Source organism: Ammospiza nelsoni, chromosome 3 (assembly GCF_027579445.1).
Source record: "Ammospiza nelsoni isolate bAmmNel1 chromosome 3, bAmmNel1.pri, whole genome shotgun sequence".
In the NCBI taxonomy this organism is placed as follows: domain Eukaryota; kingdom Metazoa; phylum Chordata; class Aves; order Passeriformes; family Passerellidae; genus Ammospiza; species Ammospiza nelsoni.
The window spans coordinates 113,772,984-113,799,469 of record NC_080635.1 but is presented as its reverse complement, the minus strand read 5'-3'; the positions used below and the strand labels follow the sequence as shown (position 1 = coordinate 113,799,469).

The 26,486-nt window shown below is 40.5% G+C and overlaps 1 protein-coding gene across 2 annotated transcripts in view; it reads right to left on the bottom strand.

Annotated features, from left to right (window-relative positions):
* Positions 1 to 6,404: 6,404 nt before the first annotated feature.
* Positions 6,405 to 26,486, bottom strand: part of ELP3 (elongator acetyltransferase complex subunit 3) — a 46,592-nt gene continuing 26,510 nt past the window's right edge. Inside the window, exons 7-8 of one of the 2 annotated variants that reach the window (XM_059468436.1) lie at positions 22,535 to 22,689; positions 6,405 to 6,512 (exon numbers count right to left, since the gene is read on the bottom strand). In XM_059468436.1, the coding sequence (XP_059324419.1) occupies positions 6,431 to 6,512; positions 22,535 to 22,689 (237 nt within the window). In that variant the 3' untranslated portion in view covers positions 6,405 to 6,430. Of the gene's footprint in view, positions 6,513 to 17,207; positions 17,442 to 22,534; positions 22,690 to 26,486 lie in introns of those variants that run through there. The other variant, XM_059468437.1, reaches the window with a different exon arrangement.

Here is a 26,486-nt window from a genome sequence, read left to right as displayed (position 1 = left end):
AAGGAAGGAAGGAAGGAAGGAAGGAAGGAAGGAAGGAAGGAAGGAAGGAAGGAAGGAAGGAAGGAAGGAAGGAAGGAAGGAAGGAAGGAAGGAAGGAAGGAAGGAAGGAAGGAAGGAAGGAAGGAAGGAAGGAAGGAAGGAAGGAAGGAAGGAAGGAAGGAAGGAAGGAAGGAAGGAAGGAAGGAAGGAAGGAAGGAAGGAAGGAAGGAAGGAAGGAAGATGCAAAGCTCCCTGCCATGAGATCAGGATCTGATGAAATGAATTTTTGCTCACAGAGCTTCCAAATAACAACTCCAGCAGTTAAAAGCTGGGAAATGCAGCAGGAAATCAGCAGCTTTGGGGTAAAATTCCATAAATTCTGCAAGATTTATGGAGGAATTTACACTCAGTGATAAACAGGTTTTAACAGTAAATATAAACAGGTTTTAATAGTAAATATTAAATGGTTTGGGTGGGAAAGGACCTCCAAGCTCACCCCATTCCAACCTCAACACCTTCCAGGTTGCTCCAGCCTTGGACAATTCCAGGGATGAGGAACCAGAACCTCCCTGGGGATCCTGTGCCGGAGCCTCGGCACATCCATGGCTGAGATCAGGATCTGATGAAATGAATTTTTGCTCACAGAGCTTCCAAATAACATCAAACACAGCAGTTAAAAGTCGGCAAATGAGCAGCAACAAAGGGCAGAGAGCTCTGGGGTGCAAACCCATAAATTCTGGGTATTTTTACCCCAGAAGTCTTGAAATAAAACGCACGACTTAGAAAGGCATTCAGGGATTAACACTCAGTGATAAGCAGGTTTTAACAGTAAATATAAATATAAATAAATGGTTTGGGTGGGAAAGGACCTCAAAGCTCACCCCATTCCCAACCTCAACACCTCCCTGGTTGCTCCGGCCTTGGACATTTCCAGGGATGAGGAACCAGAACCTCCCTGGGGATCCTGTGCCCATCCCAAGCTGGAGACAAAGACAATCTGCCTGGTTTTTTCCAGAATTATTGGGAGCCGGGCTGCAAACCTCAGTGAACAAAAGGGAAATTGGGCAGATTTTGTGCTCTAAACGATCTGGCACGACAACAACAGCCACTTATCTGCTGCCTGGCCCGCGGGATGTCCGCAGGGATTTCACAGACAAGCTTGGATGGATCCAAACAATTTCCAGCCCCTTTGCCTCCTGCCATTCCCCTCGGTGAAAAGTGCATTTTATTTGGTTTGTGCATTTTTTCTATGGCTCTACGTGGCAGATATTCACCATTTGTATTTGGATTTATTGACTGCTAGTGCTGTATTCACATTTTAATAATATTATAAATGTAGTTTTGTGATTCAAAGGTAAATTTTGTAGTTAAAATAAGAATTATGTTGGTGGGATTTTTTGAAGAAAGGAATGAGGCAGCAGAGAGCAGCCCCAGGACACCTGAGTCTTTCAGAGATAAAGAATTTATTGTTCTCTTATCAGGAGAAATGAACTTCTTCCCACCTTAAGATTCAGAGGAAGAAGCTGAGGATGAGCAGGCAGAATCCTGTGTTTGAATGGAATTGATGCATCATGGATGAGGCGTATGAATTATTGTTTTTAAGGATTAATTATTGGTTAATGTGTGTCCTTTTGCCCACAAAAGGTACCTGGACATCCATAACTCTTTGTCTCACATTGCCCTAATTCAAACTGCCCAAATCATTATTACAACTCTAATTGTATTCCTATTTTTATAACCAATTTATTCCTATGAAAATTCTAAAAATTTAAAATTTAAAAACCAACCGGTGAGTCCCCACATCCCCAAACCGCTGCAGGAATTGGGGCTGAATTTGGAGCTTCGGGAGCCTCCCTGTCCCTGCACCCCCTCATTACTGCAGGGCAAGGGCTGATTCCTATTTTTGCAACCATTTCATTCCTATGAAAATTTCTAAAATTTAAAATTTGAAACCCAACCGGCGAGTCCCCACATCCCAAAATCGCTGCAGGAATTTGGAGCTCCGGGGGCCTCCCTGTCCCGGCAGCCCCTCAGGACAGCAGGGCGCCGACTCAAACTCAATTTTTAATTTCCCGTTCTCCCCCCAGGGCAGAGATTGAGCTCCTGAAATCCCCCAAAATTCCACGGATTTGGGGCCGAGGTGGATGAAATGAAGGAGCATCCCCTGGAGCAGAGGGTCAGCACAGATAAGAGGAGGTAAGAGGAGATAAGAGGAGAGCAGTCACAGATGAGAGGAGATAAGAGCAGAGCAGGAGCACTCGCGGCCCCGGCATGAATCACCGCGGTGACTCAAAGCCTGCCTCGGTTATTTGGGGATTTTTTTGTGTTTTTTTTGTGGTTTTTTTTTGTTGCAATCACAATTAGCAGCTCGGGGAGCTCAATTAAGGGACATTTCGAGGCAATTTGGGGCGGTTTTTTGGCTGCCTGCGGGAGCAGGAGGGGAAAAGGGTTTGCTGAGACCTCTGGCCAGGAGATTTCTCACTCTGGGCTCACTGGAAAACATTCACAGCCTCAACGTGCTCATCTGTTACCCCAAATATCCCACAGAACCTCAAAAACCGAGCAAAAAAGCCGAATTCTGGTTAAAATGCAGCACCAGACTGCCCTACTGGGCTCACTGGGAAACATTCACAGCCTCAACGTGCTCATCCGTTACCCCAAATATCCCACAGAACCTCAAAAACCGAGCAAAAAAGCCGAATTCTGGTTAAAACGCGGCACCAGACTGCCCTACTGGGCTCACTGGGAAACATTCACAGCCTCAACGTGCTCATCTGTTACCCCAAATATCCCACAGAACCCTAAAAACCGAGCAAAAAAGCCGAATTCTGGTTAAAACGCGGCACCAGACTGCCCTGCAGGAAGCTGTCTCGCAGAAAAAGCTCAAAATTCTTATTTAGAACAGATTTCTACTTTATAAAAGCATGTTTTCGTTTTTTTTTTAAAGCATTTTTAAAAGCAGGTTTGTTTATTGATATTAAAATTAAAATTCAGGCGTTGCTGAACCTTCAGAATGCCAAAATTGCAGACGGGTTTGGGTGGGGAGGGAGCTCCAAGCTCATCCAGCTCCTTCCCCTATCGCAGATTGCTCCAACCTGGCCTCGGACACTTCCAGGGATCCAAAACCGGCCCAAAATTCTCCGGGAATTCTGTGCCAGAACCTCGCAACCCTCCCAAAATCCCAGGCAGCGCTGCCCTCTGCCTGCAGGCACCGGCAATTCTTGGAGCCATCAGAGGAACGGCTGAAAAATCTGAAATTCAGGTGGGAATCTGAGAATTTTGGGGCTGGAGAGGTCTTTGGATGAAATATCTGAAATTAAACTGAGAACTTGAGAATTTTGGGGTTGGAGAGATCTTTGGATGAAATATCTGAAATTAAGGTGGGAAATTGAGAATTTTGGGGTTGGAGAGGTCTTTGGATGAAATATCTGAAATTTGGGTGAAAATCTGAGAATTTTGGGGTTGGAGAGATCTCTGGCTGAAATACAAGAAATTTAGGTGGGAAATTGAGAATTTTGGGGTTGGAGAGGTCTCTGGCTGAAATATCAGAAATTATGGTGGGATCTGAGAAAGGTTGGGGTTGGAGAGGTCTTTGGATGAAATATCTGAAATTAATGTGGGAAATTGAGAATTTTGGGGTTGGAGAGATCTCTGGATGAAATATGAGAAATTAAGGTGAAAATCTGAGAATGGTTGGGGTTGGAGAAGTCTTTGGATGAAATATCTGAAATTAAACTGAGAACTTGAGAATTTTGGGGTTGCAGAGGTTTCTGGCTGAAAAATCTGAAATTCAGGTGGGAATCTGAGAATGTTTGGGTTGGAGAAGTCTGTGGCTGAAATATCTGAAATTTGGGTGGGATTTGAGAATGGTTGGGGTTGGAGAATTCTTTGGATGAAATATCTGAAATTTGGGTGAAAATCTGAGAATGGTTGGGGTTGGAGATGTCTCTGGCTGAAAAATCTGAAATCCAAGGAAAAGGTGGATGGAAATCCAAGGAAAAATTAGATGGAAATCCAAGGAAAAGGTGATGGAAATCCAAGGAAAATGTGAATGGAAATCCAAGGAAAAAGTGGATGGAAATCCAAGGAAATGGTGGATGGAAATCCAAGGAAAAGGTGGATGGAAATCTGAGGAAATGGTGGATGGAAATCCAGGGAAAAAGTGGATGGAAATCCAAGGAAATGATGGAAGGAAATCCAAGGAAATGATGGATGGAAATTCATTGAAAAAGTGGATGGAAATCCAAGGAAAAGTGGATGGAAATCCAAGGAAAAGTGAATGGAAATTCAAGGAAATCAATGGAAATCCAAGGAAATGGGGGATGGAAATCCGAAGAAAAGGTGGATGGAAATCCAAGGAAATGGAGGACGAAAATCCAAGGAAAAGGTGGAAGGAAATGCAAGGAAAAAGTGGATGGAAATCCAAGGAAAAGATGCATGGAAATCCAAGGAAAAGATGGATGGAAATGCAAGGAAAGGTGGATGGAAATGCAAGGAAATGGGGGATGGAAATCTGAGGAAAAGGTGGATGGAAATCCAAGGAAAAGGTGGAAGGAATTCCAAGGAAATGGGGGATGGAAATCCGAGGAAAAGGTGGATGGAAATCCAAGGAAAGGTGGATGGAAATCCAAGGAAATGGGGGATGGAAATCCAGGGAAAAAGTGGATGGAAATCCAAGGAAATGATGGAAGGAAATCCAAGGAAATGATGGATGGAAATTAATTGAAAAAGTGGATGGAAATCCAAGGAAAAGTGAATGGAAATTCAAGGAAATCGATGGAAATGCAAGGAAATGGGGGATGGAAATCTGAGGAAATGGGGGATGGAAATCCAAGGAAAAGATGAATGGAAATCCAAGGAAATGGAGGACGAAAATCCAAGGAAAAGGTGGACGGATGCTTTTCCCCATCCAGCTCAGGGCTGCACAATCCCAGATTTTCCTGCTTTTCCCCCATCCAGCTCAGGGCTGCACAATCCCAGATTTTCCTGCTTTTCCCCAGGCTGGCTCAGGATCTGCAATCCCAGATTTTCATGCTTTTCCCCCAGGGTGGTTCAGGGCTGCACAATCCCAGATTTTCCTGCTTTTGCCCCAGCCCAACTCAGGAGCTCCAATCCCAGATTTTCCTGCTTTTTCCCCAGGCTGGAATTCCAGCTCCTGCACGATCCCAGATTTTCCTGCCTGTCCCCAGCCTGGCTCAGGGCTGCAATCCCAGATTTTTGTGCCTGCACTCCCAGGACATTCAGGGCTGCACAATCCCAAATTTTCCTTCTTTTCCCCCAGCCCAGTTCAGCAGGTTCAGGGCTGCAATCCCAGGATGTTCAGGGCTGCACAATCCCAGATTTTCCTGCTTTTCCCCCAGCCCAGATCAGGAGGTTCAGGGCTGCAATCCCAGGGTTGTTCAGGGCTGCACAATCCCAGATTTTCCTGCTTTTCCCCCAGCCCAGATCAGGAGGTTCAGGGCTGCACAATCCCAGATTTTCCTGCTTTCCCCCATCCCGGTTCAGGAGGTTCAGGGCTGCACAATCCCAGATTTTCCTGCCTTTCCCCCATCCCAGCTCAGGAGCTGCACTCCCAGATTTTCCAGCCTTTCCCCCAGGGTTGTTCAGGGCTGCACAATCCCAGATTTCCCAGCCTTTCCCCCAGGGTTGTTCAGGACTGCACAATCCCAGATTTTCCAGCCTTTCCCCCAGGGTTGTTCAGGACTGCACACTCCCAGATTTTCCAGCCTTTCCCCCAGGGTTGTTCAGGACCGCACAATCCCACGTTTTGCAGCTTTCCCCATCCCCGCTGTTCCCTCATTAGGAGTCCGCTCCCGCCGCTCCCGCCTCTGTGGTGACTCACGGCGGCGGCGGCGGCGCTCAACGAGCCCCGCTCCCCTCATGACTCACGGGTCAGGTGAGGGACGGGAGCAGCAATGAATTCTCATCTGCATCAGGAATTCTCATCTGCATGAGGGTTTTACATCATTTTAAACCTTCCCCCTGCCCTCCTTGTCCTCAAAGAGCAAAAAAAGCCGCAATTTTACACCTTCCTCCTGCCCTCATTGTCCTCGCTCAGAGCAAAAGGAGCCGCCATCAGCCCCGCGCTCGGGGCCGTGAGGGGAGCGCATGAGGGACAAGCAAAAAAATCCATCCAGCGGCGATTTTTTTTTGGAGATTATGAAATCATGAATAATTTTAATAATTGCAAAGCTGCTTCTAAGGAAGGGAAGCTTATCAGCGAGCCCACAGCCCGGCCTGACAGGCACCCAGAAAGTCTGGAGTGAGAAAAATGAAAACTTCTCACAACTCTCAGAAACAAAGATCGCCCCTGGCTCCGCAATTCTTTACCCACTCCTCGGCCAAGCCATTTCTCAAGCAAACTCAACCCCCTCGAGCAAAGATTTCTGTCTGAATTCCTGTTTATTCCCCCAAAAGGAAGGCGCTGCAGAAATATTAAAACCCAGGGAATTCATCTCTTTCCTTCCCTCTGGAAGTTTCCCTGTTTATCTTTGTAAAAACCAAAGTTTCGCTCGGTGAGTTCACACATTGATCTGTAAGAAAAGCAGAATTTCGGGAGATACAGGAATTTTTTTACCCTGTCCCAGTGAGGGAAAGGATCATTTTTATCAGATTAGCTGGCAGCTCAGAGAGCTGATGGAGATGAAGCAGCACAAAATGAAAATTGAAAATGACGTGGATGATAATTGAAAATTGAAAATGACGTTGGCAGAGTGATGGTCCCTCAGGTCGGTGTGTCAGCCTGCCAGCAGAGCACGGGGTAGGGACAAAAAGCAGAAATTATGGGGAAAAAGGGAGAAAATTGGGGCTTGGAGAAAGATAGGAGAGTGGAAGTGTACCAGTGTGTGGAAGGGATGAGGTGAGGTCATTTCCAACCCAAACTACATCAGAATTCTGAGATTCCAATCCAAACCCTGCCAGGATTCTGAGATTCCAACCCAAACTACATCAGAATTTTGAGATTCCAACCCAAACTGTGCCAGGATTCTGAGATTCCAACCCAAACCCTGCCAGAATTCTGAGATTCCAACCCAAACCTCATCAGAATTCTGAGATTCCAACCCAAACCATTCCAGGATTCTGAGATTCCAACCCAAACTACATCAGGATTCTGAGATTCCAAACCAAACCATTCCAGGATTCTGAGATTCCAACCCAAACCACATCAGAATTGCGAGATTCCAACCCAAACCATGCCAGGATTCTGAGATTCCAACCCAAACTACATCAGGATTCTGAGATTCCAAACCAAACCATTCCAGGATTCTGAGATTCCAACCCGAACTACACCAGAATTCTGAGATTCCAACCCAAACCGTGCCAAGATTCTGAGATTCCAACCAAACCCTGCCAGGATTCTGAGATTCCAACCCAAACTACATCACTATTCTGAGATTACAACCCAAACCCTGCCAGGATTCTGAGATTCCAACCCAAACTACATCAGGATTCTGAGATTCCAAACCAAACCATTCCAGGATTCTGAGATTCCAACCCGAACTACACCAGAATTCTGAGATTCCAAACCAAACTGTGCCAGGATTCTGAGATTCCAAACCAAACGACACCAGAATTCTGAGATTCCAACCCAAACCGTGCCAAGATTCTGAGATTCCAACCAAACCCTGCCAGGATTCTGAGATTCCAACCCAAACTACATCACTATTCTGAGATTACAACCCAAACCCTGCCAGGATTCTGAGATTCCAACCCAAACTACATCAGGATTCTGAGATTCCAAACCAAACCATTCCAGGATTCTGAGATTCCAACCCAAACCACATCAGAATTGCGAGATTCCAACCCAAACCATGCCAGGATTCTGAGATTCCAACCCAAACTACATCAGGATTCTGAGATTCCAAACCAAACCATTCCAGGATTCTGAGATTCCAACCCGAACTACACCAGAATTCTGAGATTCCAACCCAAACCGTGCCAAGATTCTGAGATTCCAACCAAACCCTGCCAGGATTCTGAGATTCCAACCCAAACTACATCACTATTCTGAGATTACAACCCAAACCCTGCCAGGATTCTGAGATTCCAACCCAAACTACATCAGGATTCTGAGATTCCAAACCAAACCAATCCAGGATTCTGAGATTCCAACCCAAACCACATCAGAATTGCGAGATTCCAACCCAAACCATGCCAGGATTCTGAGATTCCAACCCAAACTACATCAGGATTCTGAGATTCCAAACCAAACCATTCCAGGATTCTGAGATTCCAACCCAAACTACATCAGGATTCTGAGATTCCAAACCAAACCATTCCAGGATTCTGAGATTCCAACCCAAACTACACCAGAATTCTGAGATTCCAAACCAAACTGTGCCAGGATTCTGAGATTCCAAACCAAACGACACCAGAATTCTGAGATTCCAACCCAAACCGTGCCAAGATTCTGAGATTCCAACCCAAACCATGCCAGGATTCTGAGATTCCAACCCAAAACCTTCCAGAATTCTGAGATTCCAACCAAACCCTGCCAGGATTCTGAGATTCCAACCCAAACCTCATCAGAATTCTGAGATTCCAACCCAAACCCTGCCAGGATTCTGAGATTCCAACCCAAACTGTGAAGGAATTCTGAGATTCCAACCCAAACCGTGCCAGGATTCTGAGATTCCAACCCAAACTACATCAGAATTCAGAGATTCCAACCCAAACTACTTCAGAATTCTGAGATTCCAACCCAAACCATTCCAGAATTCTGAGATTCCAACCCAAACTGTGAAGGAATTCTGAGATTCCAACCCAAACTGTGAAGGAATTCTGAGATTCCAACCCAAACCATTCCAGAATTCTGAGATTCCAACCCAAACCGTGCCAGGATTCTGAGATTCCAACCCAAACTGTGAAGGAATTCTGAGATTCCAACCCAAACCATTCCAGAATTCTGAGATTCCAACCCAAACCGTGCCAGGATTCTGAGATTCTGTCAAGTCTCAAGGTCCTGTCCCACAGGAACAAAATCTCCTTACAAAATCGAAACTGAAATAAAGATTTGCCCAAGAAATGAATCCTGCAGATCCCACTCAGATCCCATTCAGATCCCAACAGGGAAAAGCCCTCAGAGCTCCCCAGCCATGGGAGTGGCGCCAAAAATCCAAATTTCCAAGGAAAAATCTCCCTCTCCAGCAGATTTCATCATCCCCAAAATTTACAATTTTAAAGCTGTAAAAAATCCAGTTTTATCTGTAATTCAGTGGATTTTTTTCCCATGGAGGAGCTGAATCCTGGCCACAAACAGAAATAAATTCCACCCCTCCCAATGCAACTCCAGCAACTCCCACAGAGTGATTTTTATAGTAAAAATATATTTTAACAAAATATAAACCTTGATTTTCATCTTAAAAATATAAACCTTATGTTAAAAATTTAAACCTTGATTTTTATATTAAAAATATAAACCTTGATTTTCATGTTAAAAATATAAACCTTATACTAAAAATATAAACCTCGATTTTTATATTAAAAATATAAACCTTCTATTAAAAATATAAGCCTTAATTTTTATATTAAAAATATAAACCTTGATATTGATGTTAAAAATATAAACCTCATGTTAAAAATATAAACCTTATGTTAGAAATATAAACCTTGATTTTTATATTAAAAATATAAACCTTGATTTTGATGTTAAAAATAGAAATTTTGATATTTATCTGCTGAGGAACCCCCAGTGATTTTTGTCACCCTCTCCCGGTGTCACTTTGCCTTTAAAACATAAAAATTAAATATTTTTTCCCTTTCTTATCTATCCAGCAGCTTAAAAAATGATTTGAGGCTCAATAAAATCAGCTAAAACACCTGCAACAGCAGAAAAAAAAAATAAAAGGTAAAATAAAATATGGACTTGCCAGAGCATGAATCACTGCAATGATGTGAATGAGTTCCCTGAGGAGCCGTGTCCTTCACAAAGTCTTTTTCCAACTTATTTTTTATTTTATTTTGATCAAATCCCACTTGCGAAGAGCAGCAGGGGATTTTTGTTGGGTTTTTGAGCAAGAAAAAGCGGGAGGAAAAAAAAAGAAAAAATAAAAGAAATAATGAAAGAAATCAAAGAAATCGAAGGAGCTCAAGGGTTTGGCGCCCTCCAGTGGAAAATTGGAATGAAGTTGCAGCTTTGAAATATAAAAAATTGGATTTAAAATCATTTCTGGTGGAAATGATGGATTTAAAATAATTTCATTTAGAGGTGAGAGCTCTAAAATCAGATTTTTTTGGGGTTTTTTTTGGGTATTTTTTGGGGGGTGCTTTTTGGAGTTTTTTTGGGGGTATTTTTTTGTTGGAATCCATAAGGTTAGAGGATTTTTAGGAAATGGTTTAAAGAAGTATGTAGGATGGAAGATCCAGGAGTAACAGAAATTATTACACGTGACATGAAGGCATGAAAGAGGATGGGAAGAGCATGAAAGCAAGGCTGCTTCAATAGACCAGGGAAAAGTTAAAATTCTTGTGATTTTGAAAGGAACGCTTGATAAAAATCTGATTTTAGAGCTCTCACCTCTAAATTAAATTATTTTAAATCCAATTTTTTATATTTCAAAGCTGCAACTTCATTCCAATTTTCCACTGGAGGGCGCCAAACCCTTGAGCTCCTTCGATTTCTTTGATTTCTTTCATTATTTCTTTTATTTATTTCTTTTTTTCCCTCCCGCTTTTTCTTGCACAAAAACCCAACAAAAATCCCCTGCTGCTCTTCGCAAGTGGGATTTGATCACAATAAAATCAAAAATAAGTTGGAAAAAGACTTTGTGAAGGACACGGCTCCTCAGGGAACTCATTCACATCGTTTTACGCCTCCCCAAAACTTGGAGTTTTGTTGGCACTGCAGAAAAGTTTCCCGAGCAGCAGATGTGACAAACCACAGCAGGCCTCGGTGGAACTGCCTTTGGGAGGGCAACAAGGTCATTTACTGGGTATTTTAGGAGGTTAGCATGAACACAGCTCTGTTCTTCGTCTCCTATGAACCAGGCTTTGTTTTAGCTACCACTACGTGTGTTTTGTAAGATTATAAAGATATCTTATAAATCTTTGATAAGATTTATAAGATTGGACAGAACGCTCGTCAATACGTGTCTTCTGTGTGTGATTGGCTGAAATCCAGACTGAGATGATTTTATGGATTTCTGTATCATGCCACCCTCGGGAGACATTCGGGTGTGGATCAGGGAGCTGTCGTGTCCCCATTTTGTATTTTGAGGCTGACGTGTTGGAAATAAAAACAAAAATCTCTTCACTGGTCTGGTTCCGATGTTGTCCGATTCTGGACGCTTTGCCGCGGCCTAGCGTTGGAAAAGAAATGAAATTTAGCAAAATATTTAATTATAGTGAGTTGTGTGTGAACTGGTTTGTTAAAAAGTAGTTTTGTAGCCGTTGAAAGTGTGTGTTGGGTTTTGTGTGTAACCTAGCAGGGAGTCTTAGAGATTTAATAAATAATTAAACCAGCGCAGGAAAGTCAGAATGCCAACCTGTCTGGAGGCAGCGTACAACGCTCTGAGAATAAGATAAGCAGAGGATTCGTGATCCTGTTTGTGAGCCAAGGAATGTGACCAGGCAAGGGGAACGGGGAACTGTTTCTTGGAGACTTTCTGGTGAATCGCACGGATAAGAGGGAAGCACCCATACGTGAATTTGGGGGCTGAAGCCCCAAAGCAGATAGCCTTCAAGAAATAATGAGTGAAAACATAGAATGTGAGGCATTTGAAGAAAGCAGAGCATTTAGGAAACACACAGAGCAATAAATGGGCTAAAGCACGGAACACAGTGACAGGAAAGAGAGACAGGGATGGGGGAACTGATGGGCTGAGCACGTTCAGAGCCGACAATGTCAAACCGACCCTAAGAGCCTCGCCAAGCCACGGGGACCAAGCCAAGCACACCGGGAATTGGCCAAATTAGGAAAGGGGTTCAAAGGTTCAAGGAGGAAGACTCATCTGGAGACCCCAGCCCATGATGAAGGCAACCGGAACGACCACCAAGAAGATCCTCAAAAGAGGTGTCCCCGCCCACGCTCCGCCTACGCCACGCCCCTTATGAATATTCATGCAAAGATATGATTATGTATATGATCTGATGTAATCCTATATCCAAAACTGTATAAAAGGCCTGCCTTTGTTACGGGAAACTCAGAAATCCATTTTGTGATTTCCCCGACGCGTCGCAATAAAATACCTCCTGCTTATCTGACTTAAGCTGAGTCTCTTAGGCAGTTATTCTCGCCTTTTGGGGCAAAATTCGGCATCAGGGCTCGGGTTTGAGGGACGTGAGTCCCCCGAGCTCCCCGGGCCCTTAATAAAGCACCCACAAAACTTATCCGAGTTTTGTGTCATTTATCAATCGGGCAACACGATGAACCAGGCTTTGTTTTAGCTCCCATGGCGTGTGTTTTGTAAGACTGGATAGAACGCTCGTCAATCCGTGTCTGCTGTGTGTGATTGGCTGAAAGGAACAACGTGAAACTTGCGGTAAAGCAGCGAACTCCAAGTTCAAAAATTCAGCAATTTTCCCCGGACAGGAGAGCACAGCTCTGTCCCAGCCCCTCGGGGCCGGGCCTCAGACGAGAGGTGCTGTCTGGGGGACTCCAGCCCTGCTTTTATGGCCGAGTTCCCAGAGTTATCAGAACTCCTGGACAAGAGCACAGTGACCCTGTCAGGAATTTAGATCTAAGCAGAGTGCCTAGAAAGTTTGGATTTAGTGATTTTTCAGAATCGGAAAATATAGTGGTTACAAGTAAAAGTCAACCTGTCGCCGATCAAAGTGACAATTTTGATTTTTCCATTAAATTTACCTGATTGGTCATACGTTAATCAGAAACTAGAAAAATATTCAGATTTAAAAGAACAATATCTTGCTTTACCAGTAAAATAGAGAAGAAATGACAGAAATCCAAAATACGAAAGACTTGATCATCGTGATATAAAAGATTTGCGACGAGCTTTGAAAGAAAGTAGATTTTCTTCTCCCTATTTAAATAGTGTGTTGAAAAATACTTTTAACTCTCCTGATTTAGCTCCTGCTGATTGCAGGAATGTGGCCTCTCTGATCTTAACCAATTCACAGCACCCACTATGGGAATTACAATGGAAAAAAACTACTTAATAAGTTGGTTGAAGGATATGCAAATACTGATTATGCCAACGTAGATGTTGCTCAATTAGCCGGTGATTCACCTTACAGCAGGCCTGAAAACGAAGCAGCTGAACTGCCCAGGCCTGTGTTAGCAGACATTCAAAATGCTGCTAAAAAAGCCTTGCTTTCACTTGAGCCCCCTGGCTCTCATTTGAGTTCTTATCCACTGATCAAACAAGGTGAAACTGAACCTTATGGTTCTTTTTTGGATAGATTGACTCCAGCAGTTGAAAGGCAATGCCCAGATGAACAAGCCCGCTCTTATATCATTTAAAATCTTGCTTCTGTAAACGCTAATGATGAATGTAGAAAAATTATTTTAGCTTTGCCTGATCAGCCTCCAACAATTACACAGATGCTAACAGCTTGCAGTAAACTCAGGAGTTCACAAAACGCTGCAAATTCACAGGTCAATGCTTTGGAAGAAACACTGGAACACAATTTGACACAACGAATGGATAAAATTGAAAAGCTTTCAGAAAAACAAGGAAAATGTTGAGAAAATTCTGTTAATGCTGTACAAGTAAACCCTAATAAAAAGCCTGTCTGCTTTGGTTGTTATCACCGCGCCTGAGTGGGCGCTGCTGGTGAGAGAGAGACGGTGAATCTTGTTTCTTGATCAGAAGGCTTGATTTATTAAGACATTATATATAATACATTATTACTGTACTAATCAGAATATAGAGAGGTTTGCAGAGCAGCTAGGCCAGGCTAAGAACAGATAGAAAGAATCCACAACAAAGTTGTGTTCAAGGACTCAGTCCCCTGGCTGGCACTGGTGATTGGCCCTTAATTATAAACATGGGAAATGAGCCAATCAAGGTGTCCCTGGTGCATCCCCCAGCAGCTGATAATAATTGTTTACCTTGTCTGCTGGAGCCTCTGGCCTCCCCAAGACACAGAAACCCGAAAGAAAGGATTTCTGTGGAGAAATGTCTGCGACAGGTTGTGGTAAACTAAAGCACCTTAAAAAAGATTGCTGTGGGACATCAAATCAAATTTCTATTTGCCCTTGATGCCGAAAGGGAAGGCATCTTGCTACGTTCTGTCACTATTTGACATCAACGGCAACCCTCTGTCGTTAAACGTCGGGAACGGCGCGTGCCACCGGCGCAGACACAGCTCTGGTGCCCACTCGCTGTAAACTCCCTTCCCCGGGTGTGCCTACACCTCTGCTCCCCTTCCCCCCGAGCCCCCGCTGGGCTGTCAGTCAGGGTTAACGTTCCAGCAAGGCTCATGTGGTTGGTCGAGTTCAAAGGATGCCCCTCAGGCCAGGGGTCATTGGCCTGTCTGGGTGTCATCCCCCCCTGAGACCCTGCCCCTGTCACCTGGTTGGTGCTCACCTGTCCCTCCCCTCCCCCTGTCCCTGAGCTTAAAATGGTGATCAGAGCATGCGGCCGAATTCTGTTGGAGCAGGTCCTCACGTTCAGACCTCTGTAACCATGGAATAAACCTCTGGACATTAAACCCTCCAGCAGAATCCTCTCCTTTTTCTCTTCACCATCGCCTGAAGCCATTCCTCCTGAGGTAACGGGGTTCCAACAAGCCTGGCCTTGTTCAGTGCCCAGCTGCAACCTCCAGCAAGCCAAGGTGTCTCTGGGGTGACACACCAAGGTGTCTCTGGGTTGGGTGACACACCAAGGTGTCTCTGGGGTGACACACCAAGGTGTCTCTGGGTTGGGTGACACACCAAGGTGTCTCTGGGGTGACACACCAAGGTGTCTCTGGGTTGGGTGACACACCAAGGTGTCTCTGGGGTGACACACCAAGGTGTCTCTGGGGTGACACACCAAGGTGTCTCTGGGTTGGGTGACACACCACAGCTGCTGCCTTTGGCCCGGCAGTGAGGGTCAGACCGGCCCAGGCACAATCCAACTGGTCATGTTGGGATTCTTAAACCTCTGGATTTAAACCCTCCAGCAGAATCCTCTCCTTTTCTCTTCACCATCGCCTGAAGCCATTCCTCCTGAGATAAACAGAGTTCCTCACAAACCTGGCCTTGTTCAGTGCCCAGCTGCAACCGCCAGCAAGCCAAGGTGTCTCTGGGGTGACACACCAAGGTGTCTCTGGGTTGGGTGACACACCAAGGTGTCTCTGGGGTGACACACCAAGGTGTCTCTGGGTTGGGTGACACACCAAGGTGTCTCTGGGTGGGGTGACACACCAAGGTGTCTCTGGGTTGGGTGACACACCAAGGTGTCTCTGGGGTGACACACCAAGGTGTCTCTGGGTGGGGTGACACACCAAGGTGTCTCTGGGTTGGGTGACACACCAAGGTGTCTCTGGGGTGACACACCAAGGTATCTCTGGGGTGACACACCAAGGTGTCTCTGGGGTGACACACCAAGGTGTCTCTGGGTTGGGTGACACACCAAGGTGTCTCTGGGTTGGGTGACACACCACAGCTGCTGCCTTTGGCCTGGCAGTGAGGGTCAGACCGGCCCAGGCACAATCCAACTGGTCATGTTGGGATTCTTAAACCTCTGGATTTAAACCCTCCAGCAGAATCCTCTCCTTTTTCTGTTCACCATCGCCTGAAGCCATTCCTCTTGAGGTAACGGGGTTCCAACAAGCCTGGACTTGTTCAGTGCCCAGCTGCAACCGCCAGCAAGCCAAGGTGTCTCTGGGGTGACACACCAAGGTGTCTCTGGGTTGGGTGACACACCAAGGTGTCTCTGGGGTGACACACCAAGGTGTCTCTGGGGTGACACACCAAGGTATCTCTGGGGTGACACAGAGGGTCAGACCGGCCCAGGCACAATCCAACTGGTCGTGTTGGGATTCCTAAACCTCTGTATTTAAACCCTCCAGCAGAATCCTCTCCTTTTTCTCTTCACCACCTCCTGAGGTAAACAGAGTTCCTAACAACCTTGGCCTTGTTCAGTGCCCAGCTGCAACCACCAGCAAGCCAAGGTGTCTCTGGGGTGACACACCAAGGTGTCTCTGGGGTGACACACCAAGGTATCTCTGGGGTGACACACCAAGGTGTCTCTGGGTTGGGTGACACACCAAGGTGTCTCTGGGGTGACACACCAAGGTGTCTCTGGGGTGACACACCACAGCTGCTGCCTTTGGCCTGGCAGTGAGGGTCAGACCGGCCCAGGCACAATCCAACTGGTCGTGTTGGGATTCTTAAACCTCTGGATTTAAACCCTCCAGCAGAATCCTCTCCTTTTTCTCTTCACCGTCACCTGAAGCCATTCCTCTTGAGGTAACGGGGTTCCAACAAGCCTGGACTTGTTCAGTGCCCAGCTGCAACCGCCAGCAAGCCAAGGTGTCTCTGGGGTGACACACCAAGGTGTCTCTGGGGTGACACACCAAGGTGTCTCTGGGTTGGGTGACACACCAAGGTGTCTCTGGGTTGGGTGACACACCAAGGTGTCTCTGGGGTGACACACCAAGGTGTCTCTGGGTTGGGTGACACACCAAGGTGTCTCTGGGTTGGGTGACACACCACAGCTGCTGCCTTTGGCCCGGCAGCGAGGGTCAGACTGGCCCAGGCACAATCCAACTGGTCGTGTTGGGATTCCTATTCCAATACCCACTGGCAATGGGTGAATGTTCCCACCGGGCTGGTCGCGTCACAAAAGGATTGTCATGTGTAAAAATTCCAACCAAAGTGACTTTCTACCTGTCACAGGATGGGATTGTCGTGACGTATATAATCTGACAGGATGGGATTGTCGTGATGTATATAATCTGCTGATGTCTTGTTGTCCAAGTCTGGTCCTCAGTTCACAGAAATTTCCAGGATTCAAGATTCTACTACTGCATAAATGATCTGCTCATCACAACTTCAAGAGAATCGCAGAATCACAGAAATTCTAGGCTGAAAGAGACCTGTAAGATCATCAAGTCCAACCCATGTTCTAACACTTCAACTAGATCATGGCAGCAAGAGCCACATCCGGTCTTTGTCATCGCACACAGAGACGCAGCAAACCCGTGCTGGCATTGGGACTGAAATCCAAAAACCTGCACTTGACATTTCCACAACGAAACTCCAAAGACGCAACAAAGATTCAAGACTGAGACATCAACTCTTCAAAGAAACCATCAACTCTTCAAACAAAGAAAACCTCATCACCGGACTTTAACTGTAGTTCGAGTTTTCAGCTTTTCCCTCAACCTCTTAATTTGGTCACAGATTTTGCTGATGTTGCTAATGCTGATGTTCAATTTTGAAAGATGTCGGTAATGAAACTTTACATCATTGGCTCTCCTGTCTTTTCACAACTTTGCAATGTGGAACTGACCCATGTCGTGTTTCTCACATCAGGGTGTTCGTGTTTGCGCAGTCGCGTTCTCGGGGGTCTTCCCTTGTGGGAAGGGAAGCAAAAACTCAGGAATTGTTTTCAAACCTGAGAGCCTCAGGGACGTTACTGGGGTGTGCCCAGAGCACGGTGCAGGTGTGAATGCACAATTTCATCAATAATTGCCATTGTGTATTTATAAATAAGGTATATTTACAGGGTATATTTATAAATAAATACAAAATAGATCAATAAATAATTGAAATTATGAATATTTCCCACCTGAGAGCCTCAGGGACATTACTGGAGCTGTGCCCAGGGCACGGTGCAGGTGTGAATGCACAATTTAATGAATAATTCCCATTGTGTATTTATAAATACGATATACTTACATGGTATATTTATAAATAAATATAAAATGGACAAATAAATAATTGAAATTTTCAATATTTCCCACCTGGCAGCCTCAGGGCCGTTACTGGAGCTGTGCCCAGGGCACGGTGCAGGTGTGAATGCACAATTTCATGAATAATTTCCATTGTATATTCCTAAATATGATATATTTACATGGTATATTTATAAATAAATACAAAATAGATCAATAAATAATTGAAATTATGAGTATTTCCCACCTGACAGCCTCAGGGACGTTACTGGAGCTGTACACACACAGGGCACGGTGCAGGTGTGAATGCACAATTTCATGAATAATTTCCATTGTATATTCATAAATACGGCATATTTACAGGGTATATTTATAAATAAATATAAAATAAATCAATAAATAATTGATATTTTTAGTATTTCCCACCTGACAGCCTCAGGGCCGTTATTGGAGCTGTGCACACACAGGGCACGGTGCAGGTGTGAATGCACAATTTAATGAATAATTTCCATTGTGTATTTATAAATATGGTATATTTACATGGTATATTTATAAATAAATATAAAGTGGACAAATAAATAATTTAAATTTTCAATATTTCCCACCTGGCAGCCTCAGGGCCGTTATTTGAGGTGTGCCCAGACAAGGCATCGTGGAGGCTCCTGATGCATTTATTCAATTATAAATGCACAATTTCATCAATAATTGCCATTGTATATTCATAAATACGGTATATTTACAGGGTATATTTATAAATAAACATAAAATAAATCAATAAATAATTGAAATTATGAATATTTCCCACCTGGCAGCCTCAGGGACGTTACTGGAGCTGTGCCCAGGGCACGGTGCAGGTGTGAATGCACAATTTAATGAATAATTCCCATTGTGTATTTATAAATACGATATACTTACATGGTATATTTATAAATAAATATAAAATGGACAAATAAATAATTGAAATTTTCAATATTTCCCACCTGGCAGCCTCAGGGCCGTTACTGGAGCTGTGCCCAGGGCAGGGTGCAGGTGTGAATGCACAATTTCATGAATAATTTCCATTGTATATTCCTAAATATGATATATTTACATGGTATATTTATAAATAAATACAAAATAGATCAATAAATAATTGAAATTATGAGTATTTCCCACCTGACAGCCTCAGGGACGTTACTGGAGCTGTGCACACACAGGGCACGGTGCAGGTGTGAATGCACAATTTAATGAATAATTTCCATTGTGTATTTATAAATATGGTATATTTACATGGTATATTTATAAATAAATATAAAGTGGACAAATAAATAATTTAAATTTTCAATATTTCCCACCTGGCAGCCTCAGGGCCGTTATTTGAGGTGTGCCCAGACAAGGCATCGTGGAGGCTCCTGATGCATTTATTCAATTATAAATGCACAATTTCATCAATAATTGCCATTGTATATTCATAAATACGGTATATTTACAGGGTATATTTATAAATAAACATAAAATAAATCAATAAATAATTGAAATTATGAATATTTCCCACCTGGCAGCCTCAGGGACGTTACTGGAGCTGTGCCCAGGGCACGGTGCAGGTGTGAATGCACAATTTAATGAATAATTCCCATTGTGTATCCATAAATACGGTATATTTACAGGGTATATTTATAAATAAATATAAAATGGACAAATAAATAATTTAAATTATGAATGTTTCCCACCTGGCAGCCTCAGCCACGTTATTGGAAGTGTGCACACACAGGGCACAGTGCAGGTGTGAATGCACAATTTCATCAATAATCGCCATTGTATATTCATAAATACGGCATATTTACAGGGTATATTTATAAATAAATATAAAATAGATCAATAAATAATTGAAATTTTCAGTATTTCCCACCTGGCAGCCTCAGGGACGTTACTGGAGCTGTGCACACACAGGGCACGGTGCAGGTGTGAATGCACAATTTCATCAATAATTCCCATTGTGTATTTATAAATATGACATATTTACATGGTATATTTATAAATAAATACAAAATAGATCAATAAATAATTGAAATTTTCAATATTTCCCACCTGACAGCCTCAGGGATGTTATTGGAGCTGTGCACACACAGGGCATCATGGAGGTTCCTGATGCATTTATTCAATTATAAATGCACAATTTCATCAATAATTCCCATTGTGTATTTATAAATATGATATATTTAGAGGATATATTTATAAATAAATATAAAATAGATCAATAAATAATTTAAATTATGAATATTTCCCACCTGGCAGCCTCAGGGACGTTACTGGAGCTGTGCACACACAGGGCACGGTGCAGGTGTGAATGCACAATTTCATCAATAATTTCCATTGTGTATTTATAAATACGATATACTTACATGGTATATTTATAAATAAATATAAAATGGACAAATAAATAATTGAAATTTTCAATATTTCCCACCTGGCAGCCTCAGGGCCGTTACTGGAGCTGTGCCCAGGGCACGGTGCAGGTGTGAATGCACAATTTAATGAATAATTTCCATTGTATATTCCTAAATATGACATATTTACATGGTATATTTATAAATAAATACAAAATAGATCAATAAATAATTGAAATTTTCAATATTTCCCACCTGAGAGCCTCAGGGACGTTACTGGAGCTGTGCCCAGGGCACGGTGCAGGTGTGAATGCACAATTTCATCAATAATTTCCATTGTGTATTTATAAATATGGTATATTTACATGGTATATTTATAAATAAATATAAAATAAATCAATAAATAATTGAAATTTTCAATATTTCTCACCTGAGAGCCTCAGGGACGTTACTGGAGCTGTGCCCAGGGCACAGTGCAGGTGTGAATGCACAATTTCATCAATAATTTCCATTGTGTATTTATAAATACGATATACTTACATGGTATATTTATAAATAAATATAAAATGGACAAATAAATAATTGAAATTTTCAATATTTCCCACCTGGCAGCCTCAGGGCCGTTACTGGAGCTGTGCCCAGGGCACGGTGCAGGTGTGAATGCACAATTTAATGAATAATTTCCATTGTATATTCCTAAATATGATATATTTACATGGTATATTTATAAATAAATACAAAATAGATCAATAAATAATTGAAATTTTCAATATTTCCCACCTGAGAGCCTCAGGGACGTTACTGGAGCTGTGCCCAGGGCACGGTGCAGGTGTGAATGCACAATTTCATCAATAATTGCCATTGTGTATTTATAAATATGGTATATTTACATGGTATATTTATAAATAAATATAAAATGGACAAATAAATAATTGAAATTTTCAATATTTCCCACCTGGCAGCCTCAGGGACGTTACTGGAGGTGTGCACACACAGGGCACGGTGCAGGTGTGAATGCACAATTTCATCAATAATTTCCATTGTGTATTCATGAATATACAAATGAATATTTTTTAAATGATTAACTTAAATTGTACATTTATAAATATAAAAATAAATAATTTTTTACTAAATAATTGAAGCTGTATATTTATAAACACAGAAATATTTGTTCACCTGGCAGCCTCAGCCACGTTGTTGGAATATTCAGTGCTCAAAACCCAAATATTTTCCACAAAAACCAATTTTCAAAAACTAAATATTTTCAAAAAACCACCAGATTTTCCTCATTTTATTTTAAATAAATAATATAAATGATAAATAATTTCCCACCTGGCAGCCACGTTATTGGGGCTGGGCCCAGGGCACGGTGCAGGGGCAAATGCACAATTTCATAAATAATTTACATTGTGTATTCATAAATATACAAATAAATACTTTAAAAATAATTAACTTAAATTGTACATTTATAAATATAGAAATAAATAATTTTTTTACTAAATAATTGAAATTGTATAATTATAAATATAGAAATATTTCCTCACCTGACAGCCTTTACCAGACTTTTGGAATATTCAACGCACAAAACCCAAATATTTTCACACAAAACCAATTTTCAAAAACCCAAATATTTCCAAAAAAACCTCAATTCTCTTCATGTTTTTTAAAATAAATAATTGAAATTACAAATAATTCCTCACCTGGCAGCCTCAGCCACGTTATTGGAGCTGTGCCCAGGGCACAGTGCAGGTGTGAATGCACAATTTCATCAATAATCGCCATTGTATATTCATAAATACGGCATATTTACAGGGTATATTTATAAATAAATATAAAATAGATCAATAAATAATTGAAATTTTCAATATTTCCCACCTGGCAGCCTCAGGGACATTACTGGAGCTGTGCCCAGGGCACGGTGCAGGTGTGAATGCACAATTTCATCAATAATTTCCATTGTGTATTTATAAATATGACATATTTACATGGTATATTTATAAATAAATATAAAATAAATCAATAAATAATTGAAATTTTCAGTATTTCTCACCTGAGAGCCTCAGGGACGTTACTGGAGCTGTGCACACACAGGGCACGGTGCAGGTGTGAATGCACAATTTCATCAATAATTTCCATTGTGTATTTATAAATATGGTATATTTACAGGGTATATTTAAAAATAAATATAAAATGGACAAATAAATAATTGAAATTTTCAATATTTCCCACCTGACAGCATCAGGGCCGTTATTGGAGCTGTGCACACACAGGGCACGGTGCAGGTGTGAATGCACAATTTCATCAATAATCGCCGTTGTATATTCATAAATACGGCATATTTACAGGGTATATTTATAAATCAATATAAAATAGATCAATAAATAATTGAAATTTTCAGTATTTCCCACCTGACAGCCTCGGCCACGTTGTTGGAGGTGTGCCCGGAGAGGGCGTCGTGCAGGTTCCTGATGAAGAAATCTCGATAATCCTCGGGCAGGGCCATGAACGTTCCTCCCATCACGATGAATTCAACCTTGTCCACGCTGTGCCCCAGCTGCTGCAGCTGGAAATGCAATAAAATAAATTAAAATCAAAATTATTACAAAAAAAATCAAATTATTACAGGAAAAATTCAAATTATCGCAGGAAAAATTCAAATTCTCGCTCCCATCACGATGAACTCCACCTTGTCCACGCTGTGCCCCAGCTGCTGCAGCTGGAAATGAAATAAAATAAATTAAAATCAAAATTATTACAAAAAAAATCAAATTATTACAGGAAAAATTCAAATTATCGCAGGAAAAATTCAAATTCTCGTTCCCATCACGATGAACTCCACCTTGTCCACGCTGTGGCCCAGCTGCTGCAGCTGGAAATTAAAAATATACCAAAAAAAAATTCAAATTCTTACAAAAAAAATCAAATTATTACAGGAAAAATTCAAATTATTACAGGAAAAATTCAAATTCTCGCTCCCATCGCAATGAGCTCCACCTTGTCCACGCTGTGCCCCAGCTGCTGCAGCTAAACGGGAAAATAAAATGAAATAAAATGAAATCAAATAAAATAAAATAAAAACTATTACAAAAAAATTCAAATTATTACCAAAAAAATTCAAATTATTACAAGAAACATTCAAATTCTCGCTCCCATTGCAATGAGCTCCACCCTGTCCACGCTGTACCCCAGCTGCTGCAGCTGGAAATGGAATAAAATAAAATAAAATAAAATAAAATAAAATAAAATAAAATAAAATAAAATAAAATAAAAATTATTACAGAAATAATGAAAAAAATCACAAAAAAATTCAAATTATTACAGGAAAAATTCAAATTCTCGCTCCCATCACAATGAACTCCACCCTGTCCACGCTGTGCCCCAGCTGCTGCAGCTGGAAATGCAATAAAATAAATTAAAATCAAAATTATTACAAAAAAAATCAAATTATTACAGGAAAAATTCAAATTATCGCAGGAAAAATTCAAATTCTCGCTCCCATCACGATGAACTCCACCTTGTCCACGCTGTGGCCCAGCTGCTGCAGCTGGAAATTAAAAATATATCAAAAAAAATTCAAATTATTACAAAAAAAATCAAATTATTACAGGAAAAATTCAAATTATTACAGGAAAAATTCAAATTCTCGCTCCCATCGCAATGAGCTCCACCTTGTCCACGCTGTGCCCCAGCTGCTGCAGCTGGAAATTAAAAATATATCAAAAAAAATTCAAATTCTTACAAAAAAAATCAAATTATTACAGGAAAAATTAAAATTATTACAAAAAAAATTCAAATTATTACAGAAAAAATTCAAATTATCCCGCCCATCACGATGAGCTCCACCTTGTCCACGCTGTGCCCCAGCTGCTGCAGCTGGAAATGCAATAAAATAAATTAAAATAAAAATTATTACAGAAAAAATGAAAAAAATCACAAAAAAATTCAAATTATTACAGGAAAAATTCAAATTCTCGCTCCCATCACGATGAACTCCACCTTGTCCATGCTGTGCCCCAGCTGCTGCAGCTGGAAATGAAATAAAATAAAATAAAATAAAAATTACTACAAAAAAATTCAAATTATTACAAAAAATTCAAATTATTACAGGAAAAATTCAAATTATCCCACCCATCACAATGAGCTCCACCTTGTCCACGCTGTGGCCCAGCTGCTGCAGCTGGAAATTAAAAATATACCAAAAAAAATTCAAATTCTTACAAAAAAAATCAAATTATTACAGGAAAAATTCAAATTATTACAGGAAAAATTCAAATTCTCGCTCCCATCGCAATGAGCTCCACCTTGTCCACGCTGTGCCCCAGCTGCTGCAGCTGGAAATTAAAAATATATCAAAAAAAATTCAAATTCTTACAAAAAAAATCAAATTATTACAGGAAAAATTAAAATTATTACAAAAAAAATTCAAATTATTACAGAAAAAATTCAATTTATCCCGCCCATCACGATGAGCTCCACCCTGTCCACGCTGTGCCCCAGCTGCTGCAGCTGGAAATGCAATAAAATAAAATAAAATAAAAATTATTACAGAAAAAATGAAAAAAATCACAAGAAAAATTCAAATTATCCCAGGAAAAATTCAAATCATCACAAGGAAAATTGAAATTATGCCAGGAAAAATCAGAACTTTGGGATTTACCCCAAAGATTTCGCAGCAATTCTGGATTTCCCCAAGCTGTGTTGGATTTTTTGCTGTTTCAGCAGTGAAATTTCCGGTTTGTGAAGGTTTTTTAAATTCAATTTTTTGTAAAAACTCCATAAAAATTTCAATTTTCCCTGGGAGAACTCAGGGCAGGGACTGGAGGGGATTTTGCTGAAAAATCGGAATTTTTGCTCCTGGAAATGGCCCCAACTGGGAAAAGGCAAAAAATTCTTTGGATTTCCTTTCAAACCTCAAATTTCCCTTCAATTCTCCAAATTCTCCTTTCAAATTTAAAATTTCCTTTAATCTTTAAAATTTCCTTTAATCTTTACAATTTCCTGTAATCCTTTTTTCTTTATTCCTTCAAATTTCCCTTACTCCTCAAAATTCTCCTTTAAAATTTCATAGATTTAACTCTAAAAATTGAAATATAAATTTTTAAATTTTGAATTTTTAAATTTTTAATTTTCTAATTCCCTTACTCCTCAAAATTTTCCTTTAAAATTTCAGATTGAACTCCAGAAATTGAAATTTAAATTTTTTACTTTTTAATTTTTAAATTTTTAATTTTTAATTTCCCTTACTCCTCAAAATTTTCCTGTAAAAGTTCATAGATTTAACTCTAAAAATTGAAATTTAAAATTTAAAAATTCAAAATTTAAAAATTTTAATTTTTAATTTCCCTTACTCCTCAAAATTTTCCTTTAAAATGTCATAGATTTAACTCTAAAATTGAAATTTAAATTTTGAATTTTTAAATTTTAAAATTTTAATTTCCCTTACTCTTCAAAATTCTCCTTTAAAATTTCATAGATTTAACTCTAAAAATTGAAATTAAAATTTTCAAATTTTGAATTTTTAATTTCCCTTACTCCTTGAAATTTTCCTGTAAAATGTCATAGATTTACCTCTAAAAATTGAAATTTAAATTTTTAATTTTTGAATTTTTAGTTTTTAATTTCCCTTGCTCCTCAATGTTTTACTGTCAAATTTCATAGATTTTACTCTAAAAAATTGAAATTACAACGTTTAAATTTTGAATTTTTACATTTTTAATTTTTTAATTTCCCTTACTCCTTGAAATTTTCCTGTAAAATTTCGTAGATTTAACTGTAAAAATTGAAATTTAAATTGTTAAATTTTGCCATTTTAAATTTTCAATTTTCAATTTCCCTTACTCCTTAAAATTTTCCTTTAGGATTTCATAGATTAAATTTTAAAAATTGAAATTTAAATTTTTAAATTTTAAATTTTTAATTTCCCTTACTCCTCCAAATTTTCCTTTAAAATTTAATAGATTTAACTCTAAAAATTGAAATTTAAATTCTTAAACTTTTAAATTTAAAATTTTCAATTTTTTAATTTCTGCACTTCACCAGTTGGAAATTTTCTTTTCAGTGTCAAAAATTTCCAGTCATTTTCAAAATCCTGAGGGAAAAAATTCTGAATTTGTGGAGAATTTTCCTAAAAAATTCCCAATTTTTACACAGAAATGAGAGCTGGGCAATGGAAAATTGACAAATTCAACTCTGGAAATTTATTTTTTATTTTTAAATTCTTCATTTTTAACTTTTAATTCCTATTTTGGAATTTTTAAAGTTTTTAATTTTTAAGTTTTAACTTTTAATTTCTAAATTTTTAATTTTAATTTTTTAACTTGTAAAATTTTTTATAATTTTTACTTTTTAAATTTTTTAATT